At 39.5% G+C, this 20,321-nt stretch overlaps 1 protein-coding gene and 1 long non-coding RNA gene across 2 annotated transcripts in view; one reads left to right on the top strand and one right to left on the bottom strand.

Moving 5' to 3' along the window:
* The window catches only part of LOC108373358 (uncharacterized), a 19,337-nt gene extending 2,975 nt beyond the window's left edge, over positions 1-16,362 (top strand). The window contains exons 2-3 of the long non-coding RNA XR_001848958.1: positions 5,170-5,175; positions 16,352-16,362. This is a non-coding gene — a long non-coding RNA (uncharacterized LOC108373358). The remainder of the gene's footprint in view (positions 1-5,169; positions 5,176-16,351) is intronic.
* On the bottom strand, positions 7,310-14,218 carry LOC108373356 (uncharacterized). The gene is made up of 2 exons (XM_017629233.1): positions 12,722-14,218; positions 7,310-12,636 (listed from the first exon to the last, which is right to left on the bottom strand). Exons 1-2 carry the CDS (start codon positions 12,738-12,740, stop codon positions 11,534-11,536), a joined length of 1,122 nt encoding a protein of 373 aa, XP_017484722.1. The 5' UTR covers positions 12,741-14,218; the 3' UTR covers positions 7,310-11,533.
* Positions 16,363-20,321: the final 3,959 nt, after the last annotated feature.

Here is a 20,321-nt window from a genome sequence, read left to right as displayed (position 1 = left end):
TTTCTGTTTAGTTTATTTGGTCAAAATCTCAATTTTTTCAGCCAAATGCCAAAAAAGTGCACGTTCCTGATCAAGTACACGGCTGAGGGGTCATACATAAGTACTACCCAGAAGGTAATTTCAGGAGATAAAATCTCATCAAAAAGGCCTTTCCTTCATTTTTTGTATGGAGTGGCACAAATTGATGGGCTTCTGCTTTCGCTACTAACAATTGAGCTTTCAGAATGGCTTTTGCGGGAAGTCTGCTGAAGAAGTTCTTTTAAAGTTTTTCTTTATTCATAAAAATCATACTTTTATAAGAAATTTATTTAAGGCTCATATCAAATAGTTTTATTTAGACTTAAAATGCCTATTCAATCTTATTTGTAATGCTAAGGAATATAAACATTTACTTAAGTACATTCGCGTAAATTGTAAATAGGAAACACCTTTCTAGGAAGCATGCATGGAAGCACTTTTTTCAGTCCTTGTTGGGTAAGCCTTTTAGAATGGCTTCACTTAAGACAGCCTACCTAAATTATCTTCAGGTTATGCATTTACAAAATGGCAAAAATTGATCATCCGTCACGAGAAATTTGCTCTTTTATGATTAAAAAATTCGGAACTTGAACATTTCATTACCATCAATCATTCAGCTCTACGGATTGTGCCACAAAATTACATTGCTTATAATATCAGAACCAAAGCAACTGTACTTATAGGAAATATGTTGGCACCATATTTACTTGTATCCTCGTTTTTGATTTGGATGATTAGTGTCCTGGTCGAAGGGCTAAGGATTATGGCAGCCCTAATATAAGGGCCAATCTACTATTATTATTATAAGCGAAATAATGGCAGTGGGACAATTTGACCAGTTTCGCCTATTCTTTTCATTGATTATTTTTTTATTGATTTTATATAAATGTCTAATTCATAATTTAATAAACGCAATATATGTACACAAATCGGCATCTCAAACTTTGTATAAAATTTATAAAAAAATTAACAGGTTTTCGGAACAACAAACTTTGAGTACAGAATTTTTAGGATTCCTAATTTTCGATTTTATGTATTTTTTCCGTATAAAGTGTGTTCAAACATTTTTTAAATGGGTGAAATGTATGACACCATCAGAAAAAAAACATCAAAAATCATCGGGATATTGCAGAAACTTACACTTTTATTTAATGGATTATAAAACCGCAAACTTAGAATCAGTTTAAAAATTGTGAATTAAAAGCTTGTTGTTGCGAAAACTTACTTTTCGTACTGCGTATTCACAATAGAGTTCAGCGGTTTGTAAATATTTCACACGGCCCTTATTTTAATTTTTAGTGCTTTTAATTTTCACTTTCCATAATGTGGTATGTGATTTTTTGTTATACATATATTGGCATTTTATGCTAAATTTCTATATTTTATGGTTGTGCCAAAACAGGATGAGATGTGCCAAAAGAGCCTCTAAGAGTGAAAGTGCCAAAAATGGCACTATTGTGCCTACTTTTCACTGGCTGGCGCCTTCCGAGTTCCGGAAGCTATATCGTGTGGACCCAGAGATTGCAATGGAGCTCGTCCAACGGCTGGAAATCCAATTGAAATGTAAAAGGATTACCTCAATATCGGCGGAAAAACACGTTAATCTTTAAATAATGAAAGCATGCAATTTTGGATATGTAGTATGTATACAATAATTTCTCGGGTATGGTTTAGTTATTTGTACAATGATGCCCAAACGCGTGACTCGAATCTAAAAAGTTTAACATCAAATTTCCAAACACTAGTTTATCAATAAATTCGGTTTTGATTATGATCTTTTTTTAAGTTTCGATGTGGCTTCTATGTCGAAATGCTAATGGGATAAACTCATTTTCAAATGGGCCCCCGGTAGTCTGTAGAGAGGTCAGAGAGGGGAGGGAGGACTTTCCTTAAAGTTTTGACTGTGCTCTTTCTAACGGGTATGGTTTTACACCACAAAATCATTGTACAAATAACTAAGCATTTCTCAAATAATCTTTTATCTTTGAAGGTTTTGTGTACATTACGCTTCTATGCCACAGGATGCAGTGGGGCATATCAATCTCTATAAGCCGTTGTATACATCGCATAACTGATGACATAAACAGTATACTATTTTTTGAGGAGGTTAAGTTCCCTATGACGCAGGTGGACTGTCAAGCTGCCAAGGAAATGTTTGCTTCAGCACCTGCGCCTTTCGTTGGAGGAACTATTGGAGCGGTAGACTGCATGCATGTTTCTATTTTGGGTCCTAAAACTCATGAGGAAGCATACGTGAACCATCACTCGATAAATGTTCAAATGGTGAGCTAAGTATTTTAAATAAAAATCGAGCGATAAATATTTGTTATGCTTTTATAGATATGTGACCCAAATTTAAACATACTGAACGTCAATGCTAGGTTTCCGGGAGCACGGCATGACTCTTATATTTGGAGTTCTTGTCCAGTGCAGCGAGTCATGCAGGGAGCTTTTGAAAATGGAAACCGCAGCATGCTTTTTATTGGTATTCTTTTTAACTTACTTTAAAATGTACATAATTTAAAATTAAGTTCCTTTCAGGCGATTCTGGATACCCCTCAGAGTCATGGCTCATGACGCCTTTACCGAACCAACCTGAGCGTACCCCTAAGTTTCGGTACAACGAGGCGCTATGCAAATCTCGAAATCCAGTAGAGAGACTATTTGGAGTGCTTAAAGGAACTTTGCGATGTTTATCACAACAACGAGTGTTACTATACGATCCTGGTTTTGCTGGTAAGGTTATAATGCGTGCTCAACCTTGCGTAATATCCGTTTGCGCGAGCAAACAAATGAACTCGACAATAATATAATATTAGAAGCAGACACACATGCACATGCAGACGGTACCGACTATAATTCAAATTCGGTATCTTCCATTGGAAAACGTATCCAAGACCAATTAATTACAAATTTTTTGTTCCCAATACTTAATTTTTTTAGGGCAATTCATCTAAAATTATAAACGCGTCGCAACCACGTAAACTTAATTAATTTTGTATCGTAAACCGGCTTATTTACAAGTTACGGGGCATTTATGCTTTTATTTATTTATATATTTAATCAAATGAAATAAAATCATTACTGACTATAAAACAAACAGCTTAAACACTACCTAAAATAAATAAGTGGGACAAAACGAACTGTTCCAAATGAGAGAGGCGGATCATATTCAGAGAGCTCATTTAGCTTAGAAAGGGTTTTGAACAAAGGCGAGAATTTTACATAGTTAGTTTCTGGAAATCCCAGGTAAAATATAGAAACACGACGGAGATTATGAGACGGAACGTTTAATGCGGACTTATCCAAAAGATTAGGACAATCGACTGTGCCCTCCAATATTTTGGCCACAAAAGAGGCTGCAAGGAAAGAACGCCTAGTATTTAACGAACTTAAATTAAGATGAATACCCATTTTATTTTAAATTTACATGTTCATCTACACACATCATTCACACTAGTTTTGTCTTCTAAATACTTAAAGTTTTTTCTTTTAAATGTACATACAATCACTCACAGAAGTTTTCGTAATATCGTTTTTCATAATATCCAAAATATTTGCAATCTTGAACTAGTTTCGCAAATTTGTATTTAAAATACAGCTCATTCTATAACAAAAACCTTGGAAATCAATCTTGTAAACTTTGTACAATGTTCACAAAAATTTATCAAACTTAAAAAAACGTTCATCAAATTTTCAAACTCTTTATTCAGAATCTTTAGAAAATTTTCGAGTATGTAGTTTTGTAGCCCATTCAATTTCAGTAGGACTAAATTCAAGTTTGAAGTCACTACAAAATACCGTTGATATTCGAGATTTTTTTCATTCGTTACAGGAAGAAAATGCTGAACACCCTCTACAAAAAATCTCAAATATTAACAGTATTTTTTAGCGACTTCAAACTTGAATTTTATCCTACTGAAATTGAATGGGCTAAAAAACAGCATATTCGAAAATTTTCTAAAGATTCTGAATAAAGAGTTTGAAATTTTGATGAACGTTTTTTGAGTTTGATAAATTTTTGTGTTATAGAATGAGCTGTATTTTGAATACAAATTTACGAAAATAGTTCAAGATTGAAAACATTGGGAATATTATGAAAAACTATATTACGAATACTTCTGTGAGTGACTGTATACACTATAACCGTATTAAGCAAAAATTAAAATATATTTGAAAACTTTATAATTTTATATAACTCCTAAAAATCAGTTCGAAGCTATTTTATTTTTTATCAAAGAATAGTAGGTGGTCTTTCAATAACGACCGAAGACAAAATAGTGTATGTAAAAAAATTTAGCAAGTTAAAACTTTTTTGGTAATTAATTATGAAATTGGTTATTGCAAAAACACGATTTTTATAAGAAGTTAATGAAAAAGTTGTAGCTTCATAAATTTTGTTACATACAGTATTTTGTCATCGGTCGTTATTGACTGTCCAACTACTGATAAAAAATATAATAGCTTCGAAGTGCTTTTTAGAAGAATTTATTTTTAAGTTGAATAACAGTTTAAATTGAATACTAGTTTTTATGTGTAGTTTATAGTATTTCACTTAAGTTCGGCTTTTAGAAAATAAATGAATAGAAAAAAGTATTAAATGCAACGAAATGTTCAAAATTTTAATTTAAAAGGCGATGTGTAAATAAGGTAAATAAATTTAATTTTCATAACAACTATTCATAACAAAAACATTTCAACTTTATTTCATAAAATATATATTTTTAAAACACTAGAGATATATCTAGAGTCAGGTACAAAACAAGGTACAAAATAATTAATTTAAAACATAAAAGGAAAAAATTAGTAATTCATTTTGAAAATTAAAAGAAAAACTATAAACTTAACTCTTGTATGATATGTTGCTTGCTTACCTTATCGGCTGCGTCGATTTCGCTGTGGAACTGGGTACGTTTGCTGTTATGCACTCGCTAGCTCGTCGGAGTTGGGTGGGTTGCTTTGCCCACAAATTCGCACACTGCATCAACTATAGAAAAAAAAGTCGTACCCGCTCTGTGAACCACTGACTGTGATCATACCACCCTTATTGCACTTGCCAGACCTTAAGCATGGCTGAAATCCCCAACCCTACTCGTCTGCCCCCGCTCCGTCCACTGTCGATCCCCCCCACGGACCGCCCCCTTCGTACAGGTCTCGGTATGCCTCCAAGTGAATGAGGCCGGCCAATCCGTCCCTTCACAACCGTTACTAGCCCTGGCCCTTGTGGCTAGCCCCAACTGCACCCTCACCCCTTTATCCGAGTTTCCCGCTTAACTCAATTCCCCTCATCCCGTCCGCCCGTCTAAGGTTTCACCAAGAAATTCATTCACCACACACATCACTCCAATTTAGCAATCCATTTTGTTTAGTACATTGATGCTCATATATGGTTACACGGAATAAGTCAGGCTGCGGGATCTTGATGTCACTAATGCTAAGTTAAACGAGAACCTCCGAATCTGCTACCTAAGACGGCTTGGTATGGGACTCACAAGCTTGCGAACCAAAGGCTGGCCCTTGCATTAAACCGATAGGCCCTTCCTACGCCCTTCTTACTCGTTGCACAAATCGCTATACCAACTAATTTCCTTAACCTTACGCATTCTCTTACATATCTACAATTCATAGAATTCTTTACAAAAGTATTAATTTATTGATCTTGGAATGTGTGTACCGCGAGTTATTTCACAAATTCTCACGCAAAAGACTATTTCTTAAAACTATTGTACGTGGATGCAACTATGTATGTCTCTACTTTACGCCCAATGCTTAGAAAGGCTTTCGTTTGAGAATCAAAATAATAGGAGCGTTCCTTATCTCCCAGAAATAGTCAGAAAAAGTCCGAAATGACAGCAAAAATGAGAGAGCAACACTCAGTGAGAGTGACTCTCATCAGTCCGAAGTAGTCAGATTTCGTCAGAAGAATTTTTTCTAGCAAAATCCTGAAAAGTGTCAAACTCAACTGAATTTCAATTAACGGAAATTAAAGAATACACAAAAAGTGAGAATAATCTAAAAAGTGAATTGAAATTGGAAGGAGGCAAAAAATAATTGATATAGTAAGTGTTTATTGTGCTTGTGCTTGTGAGAATGTGTTTCGTACATACATTTCCATTATTATTTGACGTTAGCTTTGTTGTTGCCATTCTTTGGACTAAAAATTTGGTTTTTTGCGTTCCTTTACTTTTCCTGTTATTCTCTTTTAGTGAGCGCATTTTGCTTATGCTCTGGCATTTTGACACTTTTCAGATTTTAGTCCAAAAAGATAAGGAATAAACCTAATATACTGCACCCCGCTTTGCTTCAGCTCGATTACATCATAACTACCCACGGTCTTAAGCTAGCAACGATATCTGTATGCTTAAATGCAATTCGCCCACGCAGGCCTTTAACCTTGAGAGGGGTTATACACACACACGTATAGTGTTTTACTTCGCTGATATGAATATACAGAAATCTGGCGGATGCACCCGCTATGAGTATGGGAACCGCTCTAGATTTAACTGCATCGACATCTACAATACATACGTGTAGAAGGTCAAATTTTCTGGAAACCTGGCTTCGATGGAATATCACCAAGATGCGACGCATTCCACCGCTGTCCAATGCACCACTAAGACTGCGCAGCTTCTTTTCGCCAACTCCACAACCAAAGAAAAATAAACTTGTCCAGAATTAACTGGGATGCGTTGCGACAGATATACCTCCGGCACTGGCTTACTTTAGTGCATCGTCCAATCCACGTGTTTGCTTACCCTCCTTCTTGTTTGCTGGGTGTTTTCCGAATAAGAATTTTTTCCTCTGCTTTCTTCGTCAAAAAAGGAAAACAAGTTACAAAGTACATTTAGTGCGATCTCCCAACAGCGAGCTTTTTGACATGTACGCAAACTGCGTTCGCAACATGTTGTAATCGCTATTACTAATAAGCGGTGCGGACACATTGTCTGCGTCAAGCGCTTTAGCGACCGTAACAGATATGTACACTAAAAAAAAAGTCTGCATACACCATTCATTTTTTAAATATTCACAATATTTTGCAAGCTAAAATTCGTTTGTTATTTTTTTTCATAAAAATATGGATCATGCTTAAAACAAAATCATACAAAGCAAGGTTTCAAGTTTTATACAAAATTAAGGGAAATTCAATGATTTTTAATCAACGGTTTACGGTTTATGTAAAACATATCTAATAATAATTACTTCTCACCTTCAAAACATCCGTTTGCCTGGAATTGTTTTCGATCACCATATATTGATAAAAAGTATATTGTTACTGATTAAAACACGCAAGTTGACAATTTACCAATACAGGCTTTATTCATCCGCTTATCTGTGCACAAGAAGAAGCTAAAAAGAGTTTTCGTCGCCTTTTATAGAAAATTTCAGGAATTTAAAGTACCGTACAATGATTCTTAACGAAACAAACAAATGTAATCACAAAACAGAAATGAATGACAAGAACGAGAACAGTATTGCCAGACGATTACGAAATGACAGAAAATAAACTTAACTAAGAGGTTACAGCTTCAACATCCTGCCCGGTCGAGTCGGTTGACTCGAAATCCTCAGGCTCCAGTAAGAGGCACAGCTTCTGAACAGCTCGAGTCATGCATCCGCCGGAAGTTCTTAATGTGACATTGCGAACCGCCCCGTCAGCCCCAGGATGTACAGCCACGACGCGACCCATGCGCCAGTGAGTCGGAGGCAAGTTCTCATGCTTGACGAGTACGATATCATTGACCCTTATGTTAGTGGTGCGCCGATGCCATTTGTGGCGCCTCTGCAGAGTGGTCAGATACTCCTCACTCCACCGCTGCCAAAACACTTGTTGAACCTGCCGTACCCATTGCCATTGTTTCAGTCGGTTGTTTGGAATATGTTGAATGTCTGCCTCCGGGACTGCTATCAGCGGAGCCCCAATCAGGAAATCACCAGGCGACAGCGCGAACTTCTCTTCCGGGTCTTCGTACAGGGGGGTAATTGGGCGTGAGTTCAGGCATGCTTCTATCCGGGTAGCCAATGTCTGCCATTGTCTATGCCACATGATTTGCGAACCCACACAGCGGACCAAGTGATGCTTTGCCGACTTAACAGCCGCCTCCCATAGCCCACCTTGATGCGGCGCACTAGGTGTAATGAAGTGCCAATTGGTACCCGAGTCTGCTAACCATCGCTGGTTGTTTTCACTATGCCATGCGGCTAGGTCTTCGCGTAAGAGTCTGTTAGCACCAACAAAGGCAGTGCCATTATCACTGTATAGGTCGCGGCAGGGACCTCGTCGGCAGACGAAACGGGTGAAGGCGTCGAGGAACGCTTGTGCGGATAGATCATCCACTACTTCGATGTGCACGGCCTTGGTGACCATGCATACGAAGATGGCTAGGTACGTCTTGATGACCGTGCGAGAGCGCTTCGTGCCGACCCGCAGTGTAAAAGGGCCACAGTAGTCTACCCCAGATGACACAAACGGCCTCGCGGGTTTGATCCTCTGCCCGGGTAGTGGAGCCATTTGCTACTTGAACACCTCTCCCTTATGACGGCGGCATAATACGCACTTGTGGATAAAACTCTTGACCGCCTGCCTGGCATTCAGGATCCAAAACCGGCGACGGAGGGTATGTAGCATGAGTTGCGTTCCTCCATGTAGCGTTGCCTCATGGGCCTGACGTATTAAAGGCTGCAACAAGGGAGTCGACTTCGGCAATATGATCGGGAATCGCTGGTCATGTTCCAGGTCGGCCTTATGTATTCCCCTCCGACCCGAAGGATGTGGTTCTCATCTAAAAATGGATTCAATGAGAGTATTCTAGTGCAGGAGGACAAACCTGAACGGGACTTCAACTGCCTAATCTCAGCGGCAAAGTGTTCCCCTTGCTCTCGACGGATAAGCGTGTACAGGGCGTCATCTAGTTCCTGGGCGCTGACCACAGGTTGACGAAAGTGCCGACGCCCTTTCAACCAGCGCAGCATGATGGCCACTGTATCCAGCAGGCGTTGAATTGAACTAAAACGGGTGGTCAATAACATAATGTGTCCATCTGGGCGACGGGTATTCAAAGGCTGCGCGAGGAGTACCATTGACTGACATATACTTCGCCTTTCGGCAAGGAGCTCAACCGACTCGTCCTGGCTAAGAGGGATCTCGGGCTGGTTTGAGGGAGCGCTGCCTAGCTCATCAGGTCCATGCCACCAAAGCGGGTGAACTAAGAGTTCTTCGGGTGTAATGCCTCTGCTGGCACAATAAGCAGGGTTCTGTGCTGAACGAACGTGGTACCATCGGTCGGGGGAAGTCAGTTCCCCCCGAACCCGGTTGGATATGAACGGCTTAAGTGTTGTTGGATGCTTCTTCAACCAGCACAAAACGATCGCCGAGTCCGACCACAAATAGTATGGAGCATCCATTAAGCCCAGTGAGTCCCGAACATTCTGAATAGTTTCAGCCAACAGTAGTGCTGCCGACAGTTCCAGGCGGGGTATAGTAGCGCCCTTCAGAGGTGCCACCTTCGTGCGTGCGGTCAGAAGTGAGATGTGTGCAACATCGCCTACGTCGACGGTCTTCGTATAGATAACGGCAGCATATGCTTGTGAGCTGGCATCGCAAAAGCCGTGCAACGTTGTCTGAACACGTTGAATCATGCCCATCCAACGGTCGATGCGGATCTTATTGAGCCCCTCCAGCTTGGAGCGGTACTCGAGCCATCCGTTGCGAAGATCGTCAGGTAGTGGTGAGTCCCACGATAGCCCCGCAGCCCACATCCTCTGGATGAACAGCTTTCCAGTTACAACGACAGGTGATAATAACCCAGCGGGATCAAAGAGACGCGCCACCTCGCTAAGTACTCGCCTCTTCGTGGGAGCCTCGGATGATTGGTCTAGGTCGACTTGGAAAAATAGCTGATCCGTCACTGCGTCCCATCTTAGGCCTAAGACGGAAGCCACACCAGAATGGAAGGTATAACTGGAAAGAGACGATTCATTAGATAAGTAGCTCATCACCTGGCCATCGTTGGAGTTCCATTTTCTTAGCGTAAATTTGGCCGCGTTTCTAGCCAGTTCCACTGCATCGGTAGCGCTCTCACAACTGGTGAGGAAATCATCGACGTAAAACGAGGTTAGAATTGCATCTCGAGCGAGGACCGCCTGCCGCCTATCCGGAACCGAACCGTAATTATCATAAGCGCATTGCTGCAACGTGCGCACTGCGTTATATGGACTGCATGCCATGCCATATGTAATGGTCTTCAATCGATATATGCCAATGTCGTCGGCCGGGGACTCGCGCCAAATAATCCTCTGATAGTCTCGATGCTCCGGCGCAACCAACACTTGCCTAAACATTTTCTCGATGTCGGCAGTTATCGCCACTCGAAAACGTCGGAAACGAAGAAGTATGCTGCTAAGCGAGTCCTGAAGCGCTGGGCCCACCAGTTGAATATCGTTTAAGGAGACTCCCGTGCTGGTCGGCGCCGAAGCATTGAACACCACGCGGAATTAGGTGGTAACCGCATGGTGAGGAATATAGTAGCAATTGCTATGGGGATACGATGGTTCGACTCGCTCCATATGTCCGAGTGCTTCGTACTCCCGCATGAATGCCACATAGTTTTCCCTAAGGCCGGGATCCACTACCAAGCGACGCTCTAGTCTACCGAATTGGCGTGCAGCCAGTGCATATGAGTCACCAAGTTTGGGTACATTTTGTCGAAGAGCTAGGTGGACAATGTAACGGCCGTCTGCAGTGCGGCTATGAGTAGCTTCGAAGATCTGGGCACAGTCGTCGACGTGTTGATTATCAGCAATCGCAATTTCCTCCATCTCCCAAAACCTGTGTAGCAGTTCTTCTAAACGGACGTCATCCTCACCCGGTAACGCGCTCAGTGCGAGCGATGATACGTTCGAAGTAAAAGACACTGCTGCTGGGCCAAATACCACCCAACCAAAGCGGGTACGCTGGGCAAAAGGTTCGTCTGGTCGTCCACCGATGACATCACCCTCTAGGACTCGCCCCCACACGTCCGCGCCGATGAGAACGTCGATAACTCCAGGCGTCCCAAACCGATCGTCCGCCAACTCTAGCCCTCTCAAGTACGGCCATTGGTTCACGTCAATATTTACCGTCGGAGTCGGAGAAGTAATGGACGGTAAAACCAAGGCCTCAATTTGCATTTCAAATGTAGTTTTCGTTGACCTCAACGTGAGTGTAACGCTGCCCTTCACTTGGGTATTGACGGCAGCCCCTACCCCTTCTACCATCAGGTCACATTTCCGTCGGTATAACTGCAAGGAGTTTGCTAGGCGATCCGTCACGAAGCTAACCTGCGATCCAGGATCGCATAAGATACGAGCCACACGCTGAACCGATGCTTCTCCAAAGGCATATGCACGCGCTGTTGCTAGGAGGGTGATCGGCTGATATCTGTGCGCGTGGGCTGTCGCAGGTGCTGCTAGTCATGCAGCTGAAGTTGTTTGGACCTTACCAGGTGCAGTATTTGATACGGGTGACGTAGACGTGGATTCAGGCGAAGCTATGTTGGTGAACCTCTCGCGGCATAAGATAGTATTGTGCTACGGCCACAATTCCGGCAACTCCCCGATAACGTTGTTCAATATTCATAGCTGACAGCGCTGGACACTTAGCAATTCGATGCGGAGCACCACAGTGCGCACACTGCGCCCGCTCAGCGCTAACCACATGCGACTTCACCGATCGTTGCTGCCGAGGCGCCACTAGAACGGCCGATGGTTCAGGCGATAGACTATGAGCATGCCTTTCCAAAAACTTCAGCAAATCATCCAGCCGTGGAATATCGGTGGTGGTATACTTCATACACCAGTCGCGCTTGGTTACAGGCGGAAGCTTGGACACAACAATAGGCACAGCTAATGCATCCCATTGACTTACAGGGATCTCCATGACCCGCAATGCTCGCAGCGACTCATGCACAGTGTCAACAATGGCCAACAATGCTTGCGATGACTCCTGGGTGGCTACCTTTAAGTTGAGAAAACGCGACACGTGTATTTCTGCCAGATGTTTCTTGTTGTCGTAACGCTCTTTAAGAGCCTTCCATACTTCTTGATAGCCACCCGAATATATCCCTCCAATTAATGGCACTGTGGACGCGTTAACTGCTTGGCGAAGTTTACCCAACTTGAATGCTTCCGGGTACGCCGAGTTGTGGACAAGCGTTTCAAACGCATCTTTGAACGCCAACCATTTACACATATCCCCGTCAAATGGGGGAATAGCCAACGGATCAAGTTTAAGATCCACCGAACAGCCATCCAAAGTCGTAGTAGGCACGTTGCGCGCACCCTCACTGGCGTTGGAATCTACCGTTGACGTCGCAATAAGGCGGTGGAGTGTGCTACATGCCTCACCGTAAAGCTCCTCCACAGTTTCCCATAGCGAATCATGCGTAACCCTTTCTGAGGGTGCCGCTTCTCCAACAAGATGATTATGGTTATCAACGAATCTCCCAAAATGTGTCTCGATCGACTTCAGCTCCTGTTGCAGTTGGAATACATCGCGACCATCATCGCCACCATCTCTCACACGGGCATGTATGCGTTTTATTGCCTTAACAGCAGATGCAAGCAAGTTGAGTTCCGCCATGCCACAAAAACACAAAATAGAAATTTATTTGTCCTCACAGGAGGCACCATAATGTTACTGATTAAAACACGCAAGTTGACAATTTACCAATACAGGCTTTATTCATCCGCTTATCTGTGCACAAGAAGAAGCTAAAAAGAGTTTTCGTCGCCTTTTATAGAAAATTTCAGGAATTTAAAGTACCGTACAATGATTCTTAACGAAACAAACAAATGTAATCACAAAACAGAAATGAATGACAAGAACGAGAACAGTATTGCCAGACGATTACGAAATGACAGAAAATAAACTTAACTAAGAGGTTACAGCTTCAACATATATATTAACACGATGTTTGTAAAATATAATCAGCCCTATCGCCAATTTCATGTGAATGAATTGTTCCCATAATTTGACTTGCAAAACAAAAACAAATTGGGAAAAATTGGTTTTGTTTTGCTTTATAACTTTTTGGAATATTTGTTCACGTGAAAATCGCGATAGGGAAATAAATAGCAAATTATACTTCCCTTTGCTGCAATATGTGGACGCAAATTAGCGGCGCGAAGAAATGGCTTTGTTTTTTTTTTCTGTTCCGCTTTGTGCTTTTCGCAAATTTGACATTTCGAACAGCGGAGATGCCACTTTTTATCAATTTGAATTAATGGAAAAAGTCACCTGTTCAGTGTCGTTAGGAATGAGTTTTTGAATCGAATAATCGTTACTGACAAGGACAAACATCTTTAATTAACAACTCGAGAAATGCATGGTTAAGAGTTACCGAATCGCACTACAGATGCGTTAAAAATTTTGTTTAACTTACTACTGGGTTGCTCATGCGGAGTAGTTCCCCAATAAACACAAAAACGAGGGTGACATAGTATCAAATTCGAGACGAACTCGAGAAAATAAATTTCTCGAATATATCTTTTGGGCTCGTTTCGAATTCGAGGCGAGCTCGAGTAAATCAGTTTTCTCGAAGGATTGTTTTCTTCCATTGTCTTCGAGGCACAATCATGAAAATAATTTAGTAGTGCTCATACACTCAGATAACAGTCACCTAAATAATTTTTCTCAAAACAAGATTTGGTAACTATTACCAAATCATGTGTTGAGAGAAACAGATTTAGCAGAATTTTTTCTGAGTATAAAGGCACCTTTGCGTGGCGTGGGGGATGACATAAATGGCTCTGATACCATTCACTAATGCATATACGAAGGCACCCAGGGTTCTTAAGCGAACAAATTATTAATTTTAACTCCACTTTATTATATTTCAGCTGCATTCTAATTAACATTCAAGGACATTTCGATGAATTTTGTGGATGAAGTATCCAAAAAATTCTTCCAATATAATTCCGACTAAATAAAAACTCAAATTACAAGAAATACGGTGCCGGATAAATCTAATAGATGACGATATGTGTGAAATATAAGTTTTTATTGAAGCCAGATGCGTTAAAAATTTTGTTTAACTTACTACTGGGTTGCTCATGCGGAGTAGTTCCCCAATAAACACAAATCGAGGGCGACGTCGTATCGAATTCGAGACGAACTCGAGAAAATAAATTTCTCGAATATATTTATTGGGCTCGTTTCGAATTCGAGGCGAGCTGGAGTAAATTAGTTTTCTCGACAGATTTTTTTCTTGCATCGTCTTCGAGGCACAATCAAGAAAATAATTTATGAGTGCACTCAGATAAGAGTCACCTAAATAAATTTTTCTCAAAACAAGATTTGGTAACTATTACTAAATCATGTGTTGAGAGAAATATATTTAGCAGAATTTTTTCTGAGTATAAAGGCACCTTTGCTTGGCGAGGGTGATGCCATAAATGGCTCTGATACCATTCACTAATGCGTATACGAAGGCACCCAGGGGTCATAAGCGAACAAATTATTAATTTTTAATCCACTTTATTATATTTCCGCTGCATTCTTATTAACATTCAAGGATATTTCGATGAATTTTGTGGATGAAGTATACAAGAAATTCGCTAACGATAAGTGACTCTCCTACGAATCCGAAATCGCCGATCTATCGCCGCGAAGTATCGTCTCGAGGCGAATTCCTTGTGTTTATTGGGTCTCCTGTGCTCACCAACACAGACACAGTTTAAGGCCAAAATGCTGCTCTCAAGAAAAGCAAAAACTCCATATAAAACGACGTACAAGAAAAGGCTAAGAAGTTTTCTTGTGTCAAATTTCCTTAAGCCAGTACGCAGTTCTTAAAAAATTTGCTACGCTTTCTACTATGGTTTTCTAAAGTTTTTTTTTTTTTGAAAAAAAGCACAAGGCAACCGTTCCATTATTTCTTGAGGAAAGAGTGAGGCAAAAGGCTGTGATGTATCATATGTCAAAATTCCTTGGACACACACACACGAAATAACGGCAAGTTTTTCCTTGACCGCTTTCTTGAGAGCTGCGTACTGGCCTTTAAGTTTTGCCGACCGCTGGATCAGTCCTACCGTTGTGCGAGTATAGTGTCAAATTGGAGATCGATGCCCCTGACACCGACTTTTTAAAAATTTTGCTTATTTTGAAACTTTTCTTAGAAATCGTGCGACTTTTGCCCCTTTTCTTTAATTTAAATTTTTTTTTCATAAATTATATTTTTCTTAAGTGCTTAAAAACGCGTTTAGTATTTACTTTTCAAAGGCACTTAAAAATTGCACTTCTGGCAAGATTTTGACTAATTTAAATTTTTTTTATTATGTCAAATACTTTCTGAAAAAATGTCCAGAAGTAGCATGAATTAATGCACCGTTTTTGTAGCTTAGCATTTCCCCCAAGTTATTTGTGTTAAATTTATTTTCGTGGCTCCCGGTACAAAAAAATAAAATGCGATAGTTTATTTACAAACTTAAATGGCTAAACTTTGTTATAATAATTGTTATCTACTAATGTTGCTTTTTTGTAACTGAACTGTTATATTGATGTAAGTACCTTTTTTAACTGCAATTTTATTTTAATAACAAATTCTAAATATGCATATTTCGCAAAAGTTCCATATAAAATGACGTACAAGAAATGGCTACAAAATTTTCTTGTGTCAAATTTCCTTAAAGCAGTACGCAGTTCTTTAGAAATTTGCTACGCTTTCTAGTACGGGGTTCTTAAGTTTTTTTGTAAAAAAGAGCACAAGGCAACCTATGTTTGCAACAGAAATATATGCCTGTTCCACTATTTCTTGAGGAAAGATTGAGGCCAGTGTTACCAAACATGGACTTTTCCTTCCAAAACTGGTAGTTTTTTTTCCATTTGGTAGGTTGGTAGGCTTGATTGGATTTTGGTGGGACAATGAGTAATAGTTATTTGCGAAAAATAGAAAATATGTACGTATCTCCAAACATTTTAGCAACCTTTTTTACACAAATATTTCACCGGTGCGTTCGTATAATGGCGGCCACAAACATGTAAATATACCTGATTCCTAAGTACAAACGTATACCTTATTATTGCCAATATGCAATGCGGACATCCATATATCGTCTCCTAAGGGTGAAAAGGTGCCAAGTCCGTTTTTTTGAAATTTTTCAGGAGAGACGAAAAATCGATGTAGTTTCGTATTACCTGTCATTCTGCATTAAAAACTAAACTTTGAAAAAAATGGACTTGGCACCTTTTCACCTTTAGGTAGCGATATAATTTATGGCGTACTTGGACCAAGATTCCAGAAAAGTCTGCCAATGGGCTCGTACTCAATCATTTTTCAAGCGGAGGTCTTCCCAATCGAAGTCTGTGTTCGCGAATGTCATCGTAGAAGGCAAATAAGGCCAGAATAAATATTATGTCGGACATTCAGGCAGCGTTAAAGGCCTAAGAGTCTTTTAAAACGGCATCAAGGCTTGTAAACTCTTGAACCACCTGCGAGCCCACAATAGCGTCATGCTCAGTGATCGGACTTCTACCACATTGTGGTAGATCTGCCACTTTTTTGAGCATCTACCACATCTACCACTCAAGGTCTGAAATCTACCACATATTCGCGTTTTTAAGTAGTTTTATTTTTGCTTGACATAAGTAAATTTGTTTTTGTTATTTTTGGCCTTATAACAATTATATTCAACAAGTTTTATTGAGCTCGAGGCCGTTTTTTTATGAAAATTTATTGTGGAAAAGCAACAATAATTTGAAAAAATGGTAGAAGTGGTAGCTATTTCGGAAATCACTACATTTCCTCATCAGACTTCTTTCAGTAGGATTCGAACCGACGATCCCACTGACTCAGCCAGTTGCCTATGCACCGTGCTAAGTACGCCTTGTAAATTATCGTTTGCTTTTTTCCACTATTTTCATTTTTGTTATGCCAACACAATCAAGCGCAGCTGTTCCGCTGCAATTCACTTGATCATGTGGTTGTTGGTATTGTTGGTTTTCGCTAATAATTATCTTTTTAGATAAGTAAACAAATCCGAATGGGAGGATAAAATAAACTGTAAAATAGTAAATTTTCTCAGTAATAAATTTTTCGACAGGAAACGCGGTTTTATTGTGTTAAATTGCAAAATATATGATTTATAAAAAGAATTAATAGCGAAAATGTTAAAAAACGGCGATTTTTGTGAAAGTATTAGCAAATTTAAGTGCATGAAAGGTTTCTGAGGCGTTGTTTACTTTTACTTGAAAATTTTAAAAATCGGCAAATCCCAATTAGCTGTTTCTGGAACGTGCCACATTTGTTCGCTACTTCGTGATATGATAAAAAGAAAAGCTGGCAGCACTCCGCAAGGGTGCAGAAATCTCTTAAAATATGTTCGAAAAATATCTTAATATGGAAGGAACTGCCTTACATTGTCAAGGAAAATAATTTCCAAAACGCAACGCAATTTTTAGCAACTTCAATCTTGCACTTTATTATGCTAAAATAAAATTTTTTTTAGAGTCTAATTAAAAAGTTTGCCATTTGGGTGAAACATAGCAGAATTTTTTAATTTTTGTACAAAGTTTGATCCAAACCCAAAGATCTACCACATTTTTTTTTAGATCTACCACATTTCTTTCCAGATTCAACCACACAGAATTTTTTTAAAGTCCGATCACTGGTCCCGCTGTGGAGGGTTCATGGACATGAAGGGTTTCAAGGCAACGAAAGGGCTGACTGTCTCGCAAAGCGTGAAGCTCAAATGCGTTTGCATGGTCCCTAGCCTTTCTGCGGTACAGCTAAAGGATATACTGCAGACCTACTTAGGAGCTAACTGGGAATAATCTCAAATTGCTGCCCACTGGCGGAAGTCAAAAGGAATAAGACAATCAAAGATATGCATAACTCTTTCCAGCAGGAACTCCGAAAGACACCTTGAACTTAGAACTCTTACTGGCAACCTGACAGCACACTGAAAGTTAACATACGGTTTTAATTAAATGGGTCTGTAGAGATGGACTGTAGGATTTGTCGGCAGGTGAAAGAAACCCCAAAGGCACACCCTATGTGCCTGTCGACGAAGCGTGAATCGTAGATTTATACACTTTGGAGAACGATTGCTTTCTCCATCCTAAATTTGGAACATGGCCTCATCCAAAGTGCTGAGCTTTTTAAATATCCTAAGGTTGGAGTGATTACAATTTGGATTTAGCACAATATAATCTTCTTAGGTTGTAGCGCGGGTATCTTCGACATAATAATAATAATATCATCACTAGACACGAATAAAGAGCTCGGAAAAACTCTTTGGGGAGTTCTGGGGAATACTGTTGCACTCGAAAATATAGTTGACCGCGGACATAAGTTTATGGGTCTTTCTTCGCTGTCAAAGAGGTTAACGCGGCTTTATTTGCCGTCACCTATGTTAAGAGTATTTCTTCGCCGAAATTCTTTTTACGTTATACGCAGTTAATTTGTTTTTAATAAGTTATGTTTTAGTTTTACTAAATGTTATGTTAACTATGTTTTTAAAAAATTTGACATTGAAAACAAATATTAAAACTCAAAAAAATGTTTGGCAGGTTTTGGTTGGTTATGGTACGAAATAATGGCAACTTTTTTCTTGTCCATTTATTTGAGAGTTGCCTACTGGCCTTTAGTTGTAAAGGGCAAGGAAAAAGCGCTTATTCCTGATAATATGAAAGTTTTAAACGTTCCATATTTAAATTGGGCACCACTTGTATCAACTCACGTCCAGCGCACGTTTAGTACATTCAAGACTTATTTCGCGAAAATCGAATGAAAATGCTGCCAGAAAAATTTAAAATGCATCTTGTGGTTCAGCGTAGGGATGTTTCGAATGTCATATGTGCGACTGCGAATGTTAGGAATAACATTACAAAAGCTATATTCAACTTAAGTCATCGTTTTTATTACTTAAAAATTTTGTAAATTATTAGCATATATGTAATATTTCTATATTGCCAATATCTGCAAACATTACATTACAGACATATAATAAAAGAAAACGAAAACATAGTAATCGTATGTAAAAAATGACACTTGAAATTAAAGCAAATCGCAGTCGCGGTACCTTAAAGGAAAATAACAGAGAATTTTGAGTTTTCATTTAATTTCATGAATTTTATCATGATAGAAACATTACAAGGTAAATTCATTCTCCCAATTCGTCGGCCATGATTTTTTTTCTGACGTTTGCCAACATTTTAAAATCATATAAAATTGAAAGTAAAAAAATTAAATTGTTCACAATTGTTGTAGTTTGAGATTGAAATTGAGAATGCGTGTGTGAGTTTGAGTTTTGAATTTTAAAATTATATTGTTGGCAAACGTCAGACTACCTCTCAATGGTTTTACCTTGTTATTGTAATGAAACACGAGAATGCCGATAGTGGAATGACAAGTTTATTTAGCTCTTATATGCGTTGACAGGTGTCACTGTGTACAAGCTGTGTTTAAAATTTTGTTACTTCATTTAACACCCCCACTTAACAAAATACAATCATAAGTTTATTCTATTGTAACTTAGAATAATTTATAGAGGCCATACATTTCCATAAACTTATAATGTTTTACAGAGTTCAATCCTTTTGGAAGTAAATCCGCAGGCATATCTGCAGTTGGCATATATTCAATCCTAATGATTCCATCGGAAATCTTTTCTCTACAAAAATGAAAACGTACATCAATATGTTTTGATCTCTTATGAAACACGGGATTGGTGCATAGCTTTTGTGCAGATTGGTTATCATTAAAAATAGGTATAGTGTAAAATTCGTTAGTGATCTCGTGCTGCAAATTTCTTAAATATATGGCCTCCTTACAACAATCAGTTATGCCCATATATTCGGCTTCTGTACTGGATAAAGCAACAGTATATTGCTTTTTAGTTTCTCACGAAACTGCACAACCAGATAACTTAAAGAAATACCCGGTATAAGAACCTCTGGATTTTTACCCTTTCGGGGTGCTCACCAGATGCGTCTCCAATTGCCAAATGAGCCAACCTTCAAATCTCAGAGGCGAATTCCTGTAAAGTCTCGTTGGATTTCTGGCAGCGATTCTCCAGCTCCATCTGGTAAATCTGTCTCCTATGCTCGCTACCGTAACGTGTCTCTACAGCACTCATCAACGCATCGTAACTGTTCCTTTCACAGTCGGGAATAGTCTGCAAGATTTCTGCCGCAGGTCCTTTCAATGCAACGAATAGTGCAGCGNAGTTTATCCTTCGGGATTTATTTAACAATCCCACTTCTGACACCAATTGTTACGATTATCCTCGAAACCTTGAGGGATTTCCCAAATATACTCGGGCTCGTATCG

The sequence above is a fragment of the Rhagoletis zephyria genome, unplaced genomic scaffold, assembly GCF_001687245.7.
Source record: "Rhagoletis zephyria isolate East Lansing unplaced genomic scaffold, Rhagoletis_zephyria_1.1 Rzeph_scaffold_06626, whole genome shotgun sequence".
Lineage (NCBI taxonomy): Eukaryota > Metazoa > Arthropoda > Insecta > Diptera > Tephritidae > Rhagoletis > Rhagoletis zephyria.
This window is presented reverse-complemented; position numbering and strand designations above follow the sequence as displayed.